This window comes from Daphnia pulicaria, chromosome 7, assembly GCF_021234035.1.
Source record: "Daphnia pulicaria isolate SC F1-1A chromosome 7, SC_F0-13Bv2, whole genome shotgun sequence".
NCBI classification, from domain to species: Eukaryota; Metazoa; Arthropoda; class Branchiopoda; order Diplostraca; family Daphniidae; genus Daphnia; species Daphnia pulicaria.
The window spans coordinates 14,620,826-14,636,258 of record NC_060919.1 but is presented as its reverse complement, the minus strand read 5'-3'; the positions used below and the strand labels follow the sequence as shown (position 1 = coordinate 14,636,258).

At 39.9% G+C, this 15,433-nt stretch overlaps 3 protein-coding genes and 1 long non-coding RNA gene across 11 annotated transcripts; 1 reads left to right on the top strand and 3 right to left on the bottom strand.

The window, feature by feature from the left end:
- Positions 1–925: 925 nt before the first annotated feature.
- Positions 926–3,640, top strand: LOC124350589 (calphotin-like). Of its 2 annotated transcripts, none has more exons than XM_046801363.1 (3): positions 926–1,490; positions 1,554–2,711; positions 2,784–3,640. In XM_046801363.1, exons 1-3 carry the CDS (start codon positions 1,476–1,478, stop codon positions 3,384–3,386), a joined length of 1,776 nt encoding a protein of 591 aa, XP_046657319.1. In that variant the 5' UTR covers positions 926–1,475; the 3' UTR covers positions 3,387–3,640. The 2 variants fall into 2 exon arrangements, with proteins under 2 accessions (XP_046657319.1, XP_046657318.1); XM_046801362.1 differs by having other exon boundaries at positions 1,554–2,763; positions 2,836–3,640.
- A 3-nt stretch (positions 3,641–3,643) lies between these two features.
- Positions 3,644–5,812, bottom strand: LOC124350621 (collagen alpha-1(VIII) chain-like). 2 transcript variants are annotated; one of them, XM_046801409.1, is made up of 5 exons: positions 5,745–5,812; positions 5,547–5,589; positions 4,922–5,486; positions 4,457–4,855; positions 3,644–4,381 (listed from the first exon to the last, which is right to left on the bottom strand). In XM_046801409.1, the coding sequence occupies exons 2-5, from the start codon at positions 5,556–5,558 to the stop codon at positions 3,798–3,800; spliced, it is 1,560 nt and encodes a 519-aa protein (XP_046657365.1). In that variant the 5' UTR covers positions 5,559–5,589; positions 5,745–5,812; the 3' UTR covers positions 3,644–3,797. The 2 variants fall into 2 exon arrangements, with proteins under 2 accessions (XP_046657365.1, XP_046657366.1); XM_046801410.1 differs by having other exon boundaries at positions 5,547–5,586; positions 5,745–5,806.
- Positions 5,813–9,676: 3,864 nt separating this feature from the next.
- On the bottom strand, positions 9,677–12,428 carry LOC124350837. Of its 6 annotated transcripts, none has more exons than XR_006921131.1 (11): positions 11,699–11,934; positions 11,502–11,605; positions 11,279–11,438; positions 11,123–11,215; positions 10,932–11,059; positions 10,809–10,860; positions 10,448–10,740; positions 10,253–10,363; positions 10,100–10,174; positions 9,825–10,043; positions 9,677–9,735 (listed from the first exon to the last, which is right to left on the bottom strand). It is a non-coding gene; the product is annotated as an uncharacterized LOC124350837 (long non-coding RNA). The 6 variants fall into 6 exon arrangements; XR_006921132.1 differs by adding an exon at positions 12,154–12,428 and having other exon boundaries at positions 9,684–10,043; positions 11,699–11,812; XR_006921133.1 differs by having other exon boundaries at positions 9,684–10,043; positions 10,253–10,398; positions 11,699–11,940.
- A 590-nt stretch (positions 12,429–13,018) lies between these two features.
- LOC124350718 lies at positions 13,019–14,694 on the bottom strand. The gene is made up of 6 exons (XM_046801538.1): positions 14,528–14,694; positions 14,319–14,435; positions 14,091–14,248; positions 13,850–14,025; positions 13,351–13,785; positions 13,019–13,285 (listed from the first exon to the last, which is right to left on the bottom strand). The coding sequence occupies exons 2-6, from the start codon at positions 14,385–14,387 to the stop codon at positions 13,182–13,184; spliced, it is 942 nt and encodes a 313-aa protein (XP_046657494.1). The 5' UTR covers positions 14,388–14,435; positions 14,528–14,694; the 3' UTR covers positions 13,019–13,181.
- Positions 14,695–15,433: the final 739 nt, after the last annotated feature.

Here is a 15,433-nt window from a genome sequence, read left to right as displayed (position 1 = left end):
TTTCTCCCTTATGCACTGATAAAACGACTGACCGCTTTTGGGTAGATGGAGTCCCGTTTGAAAACGTATACCTTTATTATGCAGTCATTAAAATGACTGAGCTTTTTTCTTTCTAGCCATCCCGTGAACATTTAGCCGTGTACAGCGACTTTCTCCTTCAATAATATTGCATATGTGACATGTGAAAGTTTCTTTAATGGAGATCATATTCCATACTCAACCATATTTCCCTTTGTTGATTGTGTTGACTAATCACAATGTTTGGCCTGTGATAAACGGGGTGGTATATAGCTCTCTGTAATTTCAGGAGTCAACATGAAACGATCTCATAAACACTCAAACTTTCACCTGTCACCTAGTCTTATATAATTATACGTCTAACAGTTCACGTCAGTATAGCCTAAACTATAACAAAACACCGGTAGCCTTCGTCTGAATAGAAACGTCTAAATAAGAACTTATACCAATCGAAATTAAATGAAATTTAAATGCACTTGTATAGCGGCTCGTGATTTTACGAAAACGTTGTGAAGCGGGGCAGTCTATTTGCAATTTGGGGTTTGAACGAACCAGGGCAGACGCTCACATAAAACTCGAAATGAGGTAGACGCGGTCATAAAGCGCAGAACGAGCGAATATCATGGCATGTGCCAACTTTTTGGCAAGAATAAGATAAATACAACGTAATAGAGCACGCAAGTAGGTTTCGGACCGTTAGTTTTAAAAATAATAAATTCGCTCATTCCAGTGGAGAGAAAACGTTACGTAATTTATTCAGCGACTTTCACTCTTCTATATTTTAAAAAGAAAAATCACTTCCATGTTGCAAGATTTTTTAAATGGAAGTTTTTTTTTCCCCCGCTAACATTTTAAGACATCGGATGCACTAGTACTACTACACTCTAATCCACCCAGAGAAAAGTTTAGAAGGGGCCAAATCGTCGATAAGACTCTCACAGCTAACAAACTTTGGATGATATAGTACCAAAAAGGAAATAAATTCGTAAAGTTATAAAGTTTAAAAAAGAAAAAAGCCTCGTGGAAATATGTTGTTATTGTCATAAAAAGGAAAAACGAGTCATTGTGTCAGCTGTGCAGAAGAAAAGAAATCGTGTTCGCTAATCTTCTGCCGCTTGTATATACCGTTCTTCTTCTGGTGCTGGAGGCTAACATTTAAATTACATCACCCCGGCCGGCGCTTTTGGTTTTCCCTTTCGTTGCCGGTATGTCGTTGAGCTATACACAAGTCCAACGGTGTTACGAGCACACAACGGAAACTATATTGGCATCTCAAATTTCTTTAATGGCTTCTCAAAATGTGCGGTGGCGCTCTTCTGCTAATGGGAAAGTGGGGAATAGAAGAAGAAAACGAACCCCCAGTCCTGTACTATATAAACCTGCTGCTACTTTGTCCTTAGTCACATTCAGTCAGCCCGTCTAGCATCTACTAACTAAATAACCAAAAGCATTTCACGATGAATTTTCTGAACGTAAGTTTGAAACAAAATTTGAAAATAACATTCATTAATATTTACCACATTTCTTTAATGCAGTTGAGAAATAGCTTGGCGCTCTGCGTGTTTCTATTTTTTCTCCAACTGTCCATCATCCATCCGGTTTCCGGGCGGAATCTCGTCAACATTCAGCGCGTTACCCGCAACGATCAGCAATATCATCATCAACCTGAAAATCCAGCTTTAGATGTCATACCGACTACTAATGAACCTTTCGTACCAATTAATGATGAAATCCGAACGGCGGTGGAACAGGAAACTGTCGACAGCAGCACTGGATCACCCATAATCGAAAATGATGTCAATCCTTTTATTCTAGTTGCGTCTGATGGCCAGTTTGCCGATGAACTGATCCCGCATCCAGTTGAAATCGTAACTCCGTCGTTCCTTGACATGGGCGTTGGGGCTATTCCGGAAGGATCGGAACCTACAGTGAAGCAAGAGGATCCTTCCGTCAATCACCAAATAGTAGAAGAACATTTCTTCAATAATCTCGCAAATTCTCCAACAGAAGTACCTGAAAATCAAGCGCAACTGTCATTTGATGCAGCACCTGTCGATCCTGCAGTTTTTGTCCCGGAAAATTCGCCAGTTTTCACAGACGTCTCCGCACCCGTTTCAGATGAATCAGAACCGATTCAGAAAATTGAGGATCTTTCTGTCATCAATCCCGCAGTTTTTGAAGTTCCCGTTTCAGATGAGTCTGCAGCACCGATTGCCGAAAATCCTTTTGCCGAGCCCGTAGTCGTTTCCGTCCCAATTTCAGATGAAGTTGAACCTGCACAGAAACTAGAAGATTACTCTGTCAATCCTGTAGTCGGGGATGTTCGTATTTTCATTCCCCTGGGTGCTGATGTTCCCAATACCGATGAAGCTATTACACCCATTGAAGAAGAACCTTTTGCTGATCCTGCGGTCGCCTTCGCACCCGTTTCAGATGAATCAGAGCCCGTTCAGAAACTTGAGGATCCTGTTACCGATCCCTTGGTTGCTGATGTTCCCTTTTCAGATGAAACTGTTGCACCAATTGCTGAAAATCCTTCTGCCGATCCCGATGTCGTTTCCGCCCCAATTCCAGCTGAATTTGAACCTACTCAAATACTAGAAGATCCTTCAGTCAATCCTGCAGTCGTCGATGTTCCTATTTCAGATGAGTCTGCAGCACCAATTGTCCAAAATCCTTTTGTCGATCCCGTGGTCATATCAGCTCCTATTTCAGACCAAGTTGAACCTGCACATCAACCAGAAGTTGCTTCTGTCGATCCTGTGGTCATATCCGCTCCTATTTCAGCCGAAATCGAACCTGCACATCAACCAGAAGTTGCTTCTGTCGAGACAGAACTCGAATCGGTTGTTCAATCCGATCCCGTGGATCTCCCTCCGTCACCAGTGTTTATCTCGGCAGTTTCTCCAGCTGCACCGACCAATATCGCTGCTCCACAACCTGTCAGCCCGCCCGTAGCAGAGAAAGTTGAAATTAACTCTTTAGCTGCTGCTGCAACTCTTCCTAAAGTAAAAAATGCATTAAAATCTTATTCTACTCAACCCAAAGTGGCCCAACAAGCTGTTAAACAAGATTACAGCAAGACAACACGTCCATCAGTTTCACCCACCAAACCGCAGGTCCAGTATAAATACCATCCAATCACATCCACTTCGCCTTCCATCGCATACGGACCCCCTCGTATTACCACTAATAATCCGCAATCCTCGTACGAAAAAAGCAGTTTCCCCACTCGGCCGTTCGGATCTTCACCCAAACCAAGGCAATTGGGTTTCCCTCCGGTCGCCAGCACTCGAGATAATGTTCTTCTTGAAGTCAATTGGGACGCCAAACTCGGTCGACCTTATCGTCAAGCGAAATTGCATTAAATCGATGGGAATAGTTTTACGATGAAACGCATACTGATTTCTTTTTTAAAAATAGCTTTATACTACATATACAGAGAACTTGATGGTTGTATAATACTTTTAGTCTACCGATTGTTTGGGTGGGGAATCGATTTTGAACCGTTTGTGCATTCTAAAACGATTGTTGAAATTTTGTTATTGTAGACGTTGCCTAGCTGAAGTTACGTGTTTGAATACTGAAGAGAAAATATATACAATATACTCTGGCAATCAAATCATCGACGACATTTTCTGTTTTTACTAAAATTCAAATGGAGTTATAACAACAACACGTCAAAGCACATAAAGTTAACTTTTTGATCATTTTTGAGTATACGTGAATCTATGACTTAAGTTCTTGGGAACTTGGGTGGGATTTTTTTTTTTTTTTTTTTAACCATAGCTAGGTTGCGGTGGATTGTAAGTAGGCTGCGGCGAATTGTAACTAGGTTGGGACACTAACGTGGGAGGGGCTAACGGCTGATAGACTGGCTCTGCGGCTGGAATGTAGATGGGAGAAGATGGCAAATAAATCGGCGCTGGTGCTTGGTAGACTGGTTCCGATGGCAGATAAACCGGTTCTGCGGGAATATAAATTTGTTCCGGAGTATTGTAGATCGCTGGGGGATTGTAGACTGCTGAAGCGATTTCGTATGACGTTCCTGGTGATCCAGCTGGTCCAGTGGGCCCAGCAGGGCCCGGATAACCTGGACTACCTGGCTTTCCTTGTGGCCCTACAGGCCCCAAAAGTCCACGAGAACCAACCGGTCCAGGGAAGCCTGGATAACCTGGAGCTCCTGTTTTTCCTTGAGGTCCAATTGGTCCTAATGGACCAGGTAAACCAGGTTTACCCGGTGTACCCGGGTAACCAGGAAATCCTTCTTTGCCTTGAGGACCGATTGGGCCTGGACCGCCGTTATAACCAGGAGTTCCGACCGGGCCGGGATAACCATCCTTACCTGGTTTACCAGGCAAACCTACAACATGACAAAAAAAGGCAATTAATTGCTGCTTTGTTATACTTTATTCAATTATTTGACGTTTAATGTTACCAGTATATCCTGGAGGGCCTGGCTTTCCATCTTTTCCTGGATATCCAGGACCACCGGGGAGACCATCCTTGCCAGGAGCGCCATTGTAACCAGGAGCTCCAACAGGCCCTTGAGGCCCAGGCAGACCGGGAATTTTGCTTGGTGCACCGGGATATCCATCTTTTCCTGGAGCTCCAGTGTAACCCGGAAGTCCTGCGTCTCCTTTAAGACCAGGTCCGCCAGGATATCCATTTGTTCCAGGTTTGCCGGGAGGTCCTTGTAATCCAATTGGCCCCGGAGGCCCAACAGGGCCAGGGCCGCCAGTGTAACCTGGTGTTCCGTCCTTGCCAGGATATCCGGGTAAACCAGGGGGGCCAGGGATTTTGGATGGGATCGTATATCCGGGTGGGCCAGGTTCACCTTTTGAAATTTGAATTTGAATTTTAAGTTCTAGAATTTTTATTTAAAGTAAAAAGTTGCAATTACCTTTTGGACCTTTGGGGCCTGGAGTTCCAAAATATCCATCTTTTCCAGGAAGACCAGGTCCACCTGGATATCCGTCTTTGCCTGGAAGGCCGGGTGTTCCCTTTTCACCATTGTAACCTGGCTTGCCAGGAGATCCTGGAGCTCCGTTATAACCTGCTGTTCCTTTTTCTCCAGGATAACCAGGTGATCCATCTTTACCGGGCGGCCCTTGTGGCCCAGGTAATCCAGGGTAACCTGGTGTTCCCGGAGGACCAGCATCTCCTTTTTCTCCAGTGGCGCCGGGTGCTCCGGCTGGACCAGGTGGGCCTGGAATGACTTGCGCTACATCGTAGGATCCTCCATAACTATCGCCTGGAGGACCAGGTGGTCCAGGTGGTCCCTTCAACCACGGAAGATATTCAAAGAATTTCTCCCATTGCCTTTGAATTTCGTAAGTAGCAGATTCGCCGTAAGGATTGAGAGTGGCCCACTGTCCTTGGGTTATTGGAACAGTCTGGATTTCAGGCGGGGGTTGCCCATATTGTGGTGCTGCTGAAATGACGGCCGCTAAAAGCGGAACGAGTGCCTATAAAATAATAATCATCTTATGTTATTCCCCTTTATCATAATTAATATTAGTACTCACCAAAGCCTTCATGGCTGCTTCCCGATTATTGTATTAAACTCTGCTGTAAAAGAAAAATCAATTTGCGTATCATTATTTGTTTGTGAGTGGTTCCAAGTTATTTGCAATAATATTTATATGATTTATTTCAATGTTTATCGCCTAATGTCACTAAAATAAATAGAATAATCCTTCAGGGGTATCAAAAGAAACTCTTACCACTGTGTTAAGACTCTTTCCTTCACTGTCTGCAATTCAACACTGACGTGAAGATGAGGACCTGCCGGTCCTTTAAATACTGGGCGCCATCTGCGTGATTTCCAGACGGAAAGAGGTTATTGTAGAAAGGCTAGGAGGAAATAGTTTAGAGATCGCGTTGTGTGACAACTACCTATGAAATGCATTGACCTCCTCACACGATGGTGGACGATGAGACCCGTCCGACGGTTTCATTTGATGAAGTAGAGAAAGGGAAAATCTCGTTTCGCGTGCACTGAGCTATTTGACATCAATAAAATGGAAAATTCTCCACCGACTTATGGGGTCCTAGCGGAGAAAGAGAACGCAAGAGTGTCGTTTCCTGCAACTCTTTGGGGTCAACAAGATCTACGAGCTTTTCTCAGACTGGTGACACGGGTATAACTATATATGCGGGATCACGAGAAATTCAGACACCAATTTTTTTAGATCGAAATGATTTTCTTATGCAGGTGACATTTTATTTTTTTATTATGGGGTCGTCGATGAATCGGAGAAAGTTTGGAGACTACATCATTGTTGGAAAGTGACGAACAGAGGAATGTGGTCTCGTACACTATCTATAAACAGTTATGGGACTAAATTTCCTTTTCGTTATTATAATTTGGTTCTCTTATGCAATTCTTTCTAAAATCTATATATGCATGTCTATACAGGAATGACAAATTCAATTGACTCAAGACAAAAAGGTGACTAAACGAAATTTCCGTCAGTCTGCTGATAAAAAGCTTAATATGAAATATAGCTCTACTGTACACTTTTTGTTTACTGGGTGGCTTTTACCGTTTGCTTTTCCTTTTTTTCCATCCATTTTCGTCAGTTACCAGCGGAAAGGAACTCGGAAGTTTTCAAACATTTGTACCATGTCGCTTCCGCACCGCACTAAACTAAACCATAAACACAAAAAAAATATAACATTATCTAATTCCATTTCTGTTTCACTATCTACAGTTTTACTACTGTTTCACAAAGTAGTTGAACTAAAATATAAGGCTTGTTTGTTTAATAAAATAATCAAGCGGAGAACTTGTATTCGGCTTACATCAGAATAATGAGGTGCGGAATGAAACAACCCGCGTTACTTTGTGGTTTTTTCAACTACTTTTCTACATCTATTTTCAAATGTATAGAGGGACGTTGTTTATATTTTTAAGGGCTGGTCAACCAGCATGACAAGATAAACCGGTTCATCTTAAAATATATACAGCCAGCAGCCTGGGAATCGAAAATAGTTTTGAAAGTTTTCACTTGTGCATGGGGAGATCAGAATTTAGAAAATCTATGAGTTGTGTCAAAATAAAATCGAAATAAATATTTGGAATGATAGCTACTTTCTTTACCAAAATTAGACCTAAAAATGACATGATCTTTCCGGAAAGTTCCGTTCACATCCTAAAAGATATCGCCGTTATAGATTTACTAGTCTACTTTCCAACGAGATTGTCCTGTCGTTTGTTTATCACGAACTCTAGCTCTCACTCCCTAAAAAGGAGATGTGATTATCACCGGTAGAGAAGAGGAGAAAATGTTTAACTTTCTTAACGTCTTTTTTCACCCTACTGGCCTGTATCTCGTTGGAAACTTGTTTTGACATAATGACATAGTCATTGTAGCTATATCACTATCAGACTATGCCAAATAAACTGTAATTAAACAAATAAAGACCTGAGAATTTCTTTTCAATCACGTTGCTTTTAAATTGTTATAAACGCAACGTACCTGTCAAAATAATTTCAAAAAGTAGGCTATACATAAATTGAACTACCCTGCTCATCTTTGCAAAAATGTCTACCCTGTTACTGCTGTTTATAATGAAAGCCTAATTTAAAAACATAGTTTATAAGCTATGGCTTTTGTGGACAGCAAAAGATTTTTCATTTTTCGTCAAAGAGCAAAATATTATGGGGACACAGATAGTGAAACATGAAAGATGATAGCAACAAAATTTGATTGTTATGTTGACAACTAGTTTGGTGGAGCATTACATAACAAATCAGAATCTGGGGTGCAACGAAAGTGAATAATGAATTAATAAAACTTACAGGATGCGTTGAATGTTATAATTGCTTTGCAGTTTGCATGATGCAATCGAGTACAGAGTTCAATGCTCCCAAACTCGAGTTTGGAGTTTGAAACTCCTACGTCTTGAAACGCGTTTTTGACACCTCATTGACGTAAATGGTACGGCGTCATCATGATGAAGTAGCCTAGTTAGTGGCCAATATCATCATGAGTCAGTATGGTGAAATAACACAGATCACACCACCCGTGTTGCACAACTTTAAATTGCATGGCAACTTGTTGATTTTCGTTCTTATTTTTTATCAGCGTTTGGTTTTTAACGCAAGCCATCACCTCACTCCTCTGTGGTCACGAAACTGACATATTCAGCCAATGAGGCAATGATCAAAATTTCATCTTTGTTTAATCTGGTAGCCGGTGAAATAGGACCTAACGAAATAGGCCCCTACAAAATAGGCCCGTCAAATAGGACCTACAAAATAGGACCCTACAAAATAGGCCCACTATAGAAAATATTTCTAAAGCGGTCCTATTTCTCCGTCAAATTGGGCCTATTTCTCCCATTTATTTCTAAGTTCCATTAGGTACTCTGAAATATTTTCATAAAAACATTCGACCTACTCTACATGAGCGAGAAGGCGGAATAATCTGCGAGAGATCCGCCACCGTATATATTCATTGCCGTAGCTCAAACCACGATGAGTGATTTCACACATTGCCGTTTCGTTTTTCACATGTTAGGCAGCTGATTCCCGTCTTTATTTTTTGATGAACGTATTCCCCTTGATCTTAACTGTAAAACTCATTTGTTCAAACGTCGTTTTCACTTATTAACTATCGCTAATTAAAAAAAATGAACAAATTTTCGTGTTTTCTTCGCCATTTATTTGTTCCGTAGCTCGATCCCCCCTTCAGCGGCTCAGCCTTGAACGCGTCTCTCCCCTTCAGCGGCTCAGCCTTGAACGCGTCTCCCCCCTCTACCTATGCTAATGCCAGTACTCAGGTGAAGTAGGAAATGAAAATGTTTGATGAAATAAATCTTACGGATTGATTTCAAACATATCCATAACAATTTCATGTTTTTTAAAGCAACAAACGCATATCACTTTTAAGTTTCTTGTTTTATGCGGCTGACGCGAGGTGCTGCTCAAGCCGGCCAGAAGGGTGGTCGAGCAGGGGAGGCTGCACGCACTCGTGCGAGAGGGGTGAGTGAAGGGGGGTTTACCTGGGCCATACCATACACTCCCATGTTTTCCCTTTACCGTACATGTCAATGGGTGGTCTAGTGGTTAGCACCTCGGGCTATGAATCTCAAGCGCCGGTGTTCGAATCTCGGCTATGTCGAAATAGAATTTTATTTACAAAATATTTTAGAAAAATTAATAGCTCAACAGCATAAAGCGGTGTGGAACTATCCTGGCGAAATTGATCGTTTTTTTTTTTTTTAATTGATAAAGAAGAAAGAAATATACAGCACGAAAAGAAAATTTCTATTATAGTTGAATACCAAATGTGGTTTTGAAGATTTCCATCTATCGGTGATAGTGGCGTCAGTAGCGTGGTTCAATAGCGTCATGAAGATGGCGTCATCTGCTCATCGTCAACTTCAGCGTTTAATTTACAAATAAGAAATAGAAATCTTATAAAAAAATAAAAATAGCTTCAACATGTGTACATTTTATTTTTAATCATTTTAAAATTTGAATTACAATTTTCGTTACATTTGATCTGTAAGAATTCAATTTTGAATCATTTTCATTTCAAATTGATTCACACACATAGCAGACGCCAACACGTTCAAGCTCAGGAAAGCCAAGACGGAAGCTGGTTGCCACCAATTGGTGTCTGCATAACAGATTCGACTTCCATTTTAGGGCCCATAGGAAAAAGGAGACCCAGTTGAAAAACTCCATCTTATTTACCCTGTGGTCTAGATATCAGGATAATGAGGTATTATTTGCAATTTTCGAATTGTTGTTAACGTGACATAAAAACTATTTTAATTTTTTAGATTAATACCATGGAACTACTTGAAGAAATAGTTCTTGAACTAAAAACTTCATTCCCCACTGTCGTTCCCGACCACCCCTTAAACATTAACGACGAAGAAATCGACCGATACAATATGTCTCATGAGAGCGACGATGAGTAGTTCTAAGGCCAACTAGTAATGTTTCCATGATTGTACTCCTTTCAACCTTAATGAGGAAACACAAAGCGTTTAATGCCAACTTGTACCTGAAATCCAGAAAAATAAATCAAAATGTTCACATTTTTTATTACAAAAGTTATACCTTTTGAAATTTTCGGCTTTCAACCGTGCGCCTGCCACAGGATTAGAAGACTTATTTGTTGGAGATGTATAATTCCTAAAATGATGGCGTATAAAATATGGTTAACTCTTTATAAGTATAGCAGTGCATATCGGCATTTAAAATAGCTTATACCATTATGCACTTCAAACAAACTTGTGAGGGTAGGTACGACTTCTTGCATAAGAGCTGTCGCTTGCGCTGATTCCAGTTTGGTAATTTGTCCGTTTTCGCTTCACTTGAAACCTGTCACAATGGCCGAATTAATTGGCCGATTGGATCTACGTCATTTTTATTAAATTTTTTCCTGAATATCAAAAGAGTATTTACCTGCACGGATTTAGCAAGCACTGCATGGATCTGATTGCTGAAGAACGTGAATAGTAACCAACCCGGTAGAGAAAATACTACTACCCGTAGCTCTAAACTATTGTGCGAATCTATGGTTACAGCAGACTTATCTTTCAGTACTTTTTGCTCTGGTAAATGTTCTTCAACTTCAACACGCTTGTCGTAGGCTGCAATATTGAAAAATACGATGCAGAATAATCCTTTCGTGACTTCGGAGGGGCAAACCAACCCCAATCTCCATCATCACTCAAAATTTTACTAGAAGAGCTCGTCTGTAAATGAGAATTCAGTCATACAACTGTAAATTTTAAAATTGATTGCCCAGTTGTTAAAGTTTAACCTGTTAAGATGCTGTCTGGTGGTCCTCAGTTGATTTCTGTTAGAGAAGATCCCTATATGTGGAATGCCAATGTTTTCAACTGTTACATCTGCTAACAAGGAATCTGAAAATGGTTATACTTACAAATAATGCAAATCAACCTGTTTACTCCTAGGCTAGTTAGGGGTTGGCATATTATAAATTGACAGGGCACCATCACACTCAGATGCCATGGCTCGATAAAATTGTTGCACATCTGTGCAGCCCCTGAACTATAAAGAAAACAAAGAGATTAAAAGCCAACTTTAATCAAACTAACAAATAATGCAATCAACCTGTGTACTTCTTTGTAGCAAGCTTCTGGCTGATGAAGAGGTTCTAGCTTGCTGCTTGCGAGTCTCCTCTGACCAATGCTGGTGTTGAAATCACTAAGAAGTATGGAGATTAACTAGTTTGAAATAATGCAAAATGAATTGCAGACACACACATACCAGCACACGAATAAAGAAAGCATATTGTGTTAACACAGGGCACGCCAATCACGACGCTTACATAGGGCACGCCAACCATGACGCTAACAGGGCACGCCAACCATGACGCTAACGGGGCACGCCATCATGACGCTAACGGGGCACGCCATCATGACGCTATCTTTTCAACCAAGTTGAGCATTCCAATTAGAATAAATATTGACAACATTATAACCTTATTTACCTGAAATTGCTCACTCCAGCAGTAACACTTATCATAGAGCACAGACCACGCTATTCAAAGATGCTTGGCGTCTGCTTGACATAAAAACGATTCAAAATCGATTTCTAACAAATCAAATGTTTCAAAAAAAACAATTTACATATTTATTAAAAATGATCAATAATAAAATGATTTTTATTTTTATTTTATAACTTTACTTTTTCTTGTTTGTATTTGTAAATTAACGATGAGGTTGATGATGGATTGATGGACAGATGACGCCATCTTCATGACGCTAATGAACCACGCCATTTTAACCGATAGATGGAAATCTTTACACAAATAGAATCAAAAATTAAACCACATTGAAAAATTCGTTTAAGACCTCGTAATAATTTATAAAAAACATTTTCATTAAATGCGTAAGAGTCGATGATGGTTGATGGTTAATGGTTGATGATGGACAGATGACGCCATCTTCATGACGCTATCGAACCAAGCGCCTTTTACCGACTTTTACCGATAGATGGGGAATTTTTAAAACCAGCATTTTAAAATATTATACAAAACAAAAATTCGTTTCGTGTATAAAATATATTTAATTGTCAATAAAAACGTTTTCAATAAAAGAGTACAAATTATTTCATCGAAATTGTTTGATTGAATTCTTCACCTATGGCCTATGCACTGGGCAAGCGACGCGTTGAAGGCCGAAGGGGAGATCTGGCTAGGGGAGAAAAAACTGCAGAGCGAGCACGTTTATTTACTTATTCTTTAAAATAAATCAGTTCTGAAATGAAACTGGAATTTTTAACAAATGAACTTAATAGTTATGATTACGGTTATTATGTTTAAAAAATTAAAACTTGAATCCGGCTACTTAACGTGTGATTTACAAGACGGTAAAGTGATATCAGATGTCATAGCTGTTTGAGCTACGGCAAAGTATATAGAGAGTGGCTGTTTCGCCTTTTCTCGCCCAGAGACTTGGTTGGCTAATTTTTGAAAAATTTCCTTGTCTCTTATGAGACTTGGAAATATTGAGGAGAAATAGGCCCATCAATAGGTAGAAATAGGACCGCTTTAGAAATATTATCTATCGCCTTCTCTCGCCCAGAGACTTGGTTGGCTAATTTTTGAAAAATTTCCTTGTCTCTTATGAGACTTGGAAATATTGAGGAGAAATAGGCCCATCAATAGGTAGAAATAGGACCGCTTTAGAAATATTATCTATAGTGGGCCTATATTGTAGGGTCCTATTTGGTAGGTCCTATTTGACGGGCCTATTTTGTAGGGGCCTATTTCGTCCGGGCCTATTTCACCGCCATTCATTTTTAATCTTAATCCCAACAGGATATTGCATATTTCTGTTTGACAGTTGATTAGGCGTACAGTGGTGCACGGTGGTACACTACACGTTGGGAAAAGTAAACAAGATAAACTCATAATGAAACATTTGTGAGTCAATTATCTATCAGCAGATGGAGACCTGATGTGTGGACTGTGTTAGTCAATTCAAATTTAAAAAACTTTCTTTCGTGCCAACTTTATTATTATATTTTACATTTCATACACGTACATTATACATACATAGGTGGTATAATTGCAATTAAAGTTTTGTTATTCTATGAAACCCTATTAACATCTTTACCAGATTATAAAAATTTTTAATTGCGTCGAGTCCATTTTCTTGAACGATTTTTATTTGCGTTTTATTGTCAATGCAGCTCCTACTTCTAGAAAGTTTTCTGTTGGTTGTAATTGGGAATGATTTTGAACCGTACTTGGTATTCCACATTCTCGGTCTGAAAGATGAATAAATAGACTTTCAACATAATCCTATTATAAATATTCAAATTAATTAATATACCTGGAGAGTTGATCGATCGAATAATAGTTGGACGGTAATCCGACAGTCTAATGTGGGAATGGCCAGAGTCACTGACTGAACGAAGTACTAGTGGTCGAACTGTGTTATAACCCGAGTTATTCTGAAGAAACAGACGCGGTGGCATTTCCATTGCTGGTGCTGCATTCGTATTTCGTATTTCGTCGTGTATGGTCGCTTCGACTACTGGCGGATAATATTCGTGATGCGGGCCAATAGGTGAGGCACCACAAGGTCGGTCTACTTGGAAAGTCGACATCGGGTTGGTGGTTAATAGTCTCCTCATTTCTTCATTGCTTTCGATGGGCTCTTCTACGTTGAAATCCGGATGAGGTGCCGAAGGTTGCGGCCGTTTACCAACCTCCATCATTTCGACGTCATCCACAGTAGGACTATGCGATTTCCATCGTCGGATTTCTATATCAATAAGAATTTCAACATCAGCGAGCATGTTAACAGAGTAAGATAACAAGTGACACACTTTTATAGACAATGAAGAGTGCCATAGCGGCAACGAAAGCTACCAACGCAGAAGCAATGAAAATGCCCAATTTTAATTCAAATTCTGTTGCGGGTGGGTTTGACGAATCGAGTTTTTCGGGTGCATAGCATTTGGTACTAAAATTTCGCTCATTTGTCAATTCGTCAGCCAGATATCTGTTTCGAAATGTTCAAAAAATGAATTGAAAGAATTAGATAACGATAAATAAATGTCAAAGTACCCAGGAAGGCAATTTCCGCAATCTTTTTCGGTTTTAGCGCAAATGGTTTCGTTGTTTGACGGTGGTTTTCGATTGAATATTACACTGCAAGGAATACATTCTTCACAAATGTCGCTTAAGCAGTAATATTCATTTCCGCAATCCGAGTCATTGTTACACTAACAATCAAGCGAAAGTCAAATTATTTTGAGTCTATGATTAATCGTTTTGATTATAGGTTTTTCTTACCGGGGTCGCCGAAGAACCCGACATCATCGACAGGGAAAGAAACGCAACAAGGCAGAAAAATTTGCCCATGATTTGTTTGAGATGGCAGAAAGACTTCACAGCAAGTAAAATCTGGTACTGAAATTGAAAAATATAGGCCAATAAGTAATTGTGAAGACGTGTGCAATTCAACTGAAAGGGAGCGATATGTTGTAAAATTACTCTCTTACCTGTAGGATTCATTTAAGTGCAAGAACACTGTAAATAAATGAATTTGTTCGAAAATGAACCGGACGAAAAGTAACGAAAGTAGGAGTGAGCAGTTGACGAACTGGCAGATCAAAATAGACGTCTGCTTGAACGTACTATCGTTGGAATAATGAGCGAAGCTGGCCTGGCTCTTCACATTTATATACTAAGGCCTAGCAATCTCGAACATTCTATAGAAGGAGAATGGGAGAATGTTCTAGATCCCGCTATAAGATAGATAAGAATTAGTTTGAACGAATGTTGTTTCAATGGTAACGTTCCTTTCTACCTGTCCGTTTGGACACTTGTCAGGTTGTTCACCTATCTAAATGCTACCAATGCGCTGCCTCCTTTCCGTGCCAACATTAACTCCGCATTCAACGTCTTTGACCACTGCTAATATCTATTGCATTACATAAATGAGTGGATGAATATGAATCCCGATTTTTGTTTTACATTTTAATTATAATGTATAGGACTAGAGCTCTACATGATTTTTCTTATAGAATAATTGCCATTTATTATGCAATAGAAATAAAACAAATTCAATCTTCATAAAAAAATTTATTTATTATTTTACCTCTAAGCATTATAAAAGGCTTATAAATCGTAAGCAGCTATGTCACATTTAAAGGATAGCATTTCTAGAAGGAAAATTGATTGGATTGTTCTAGAACAATAATTTTCAAAAATTGATCTAGAAAGATCCGTGATTCAAGTAGAAAAGAGATAAACAAATTTCCGTACCGCTGTGTAAAAAGAATGGCACGTGTGTCATTAGCCTTCGGCTATAGTGGCGGATTGCCCAACTGCACAGGTTATGGTCACCTTTTCCACCCCCCTCCTCTTGAGTTCGTTCGCCCTGATAGATAGGATCGCCAAACGTA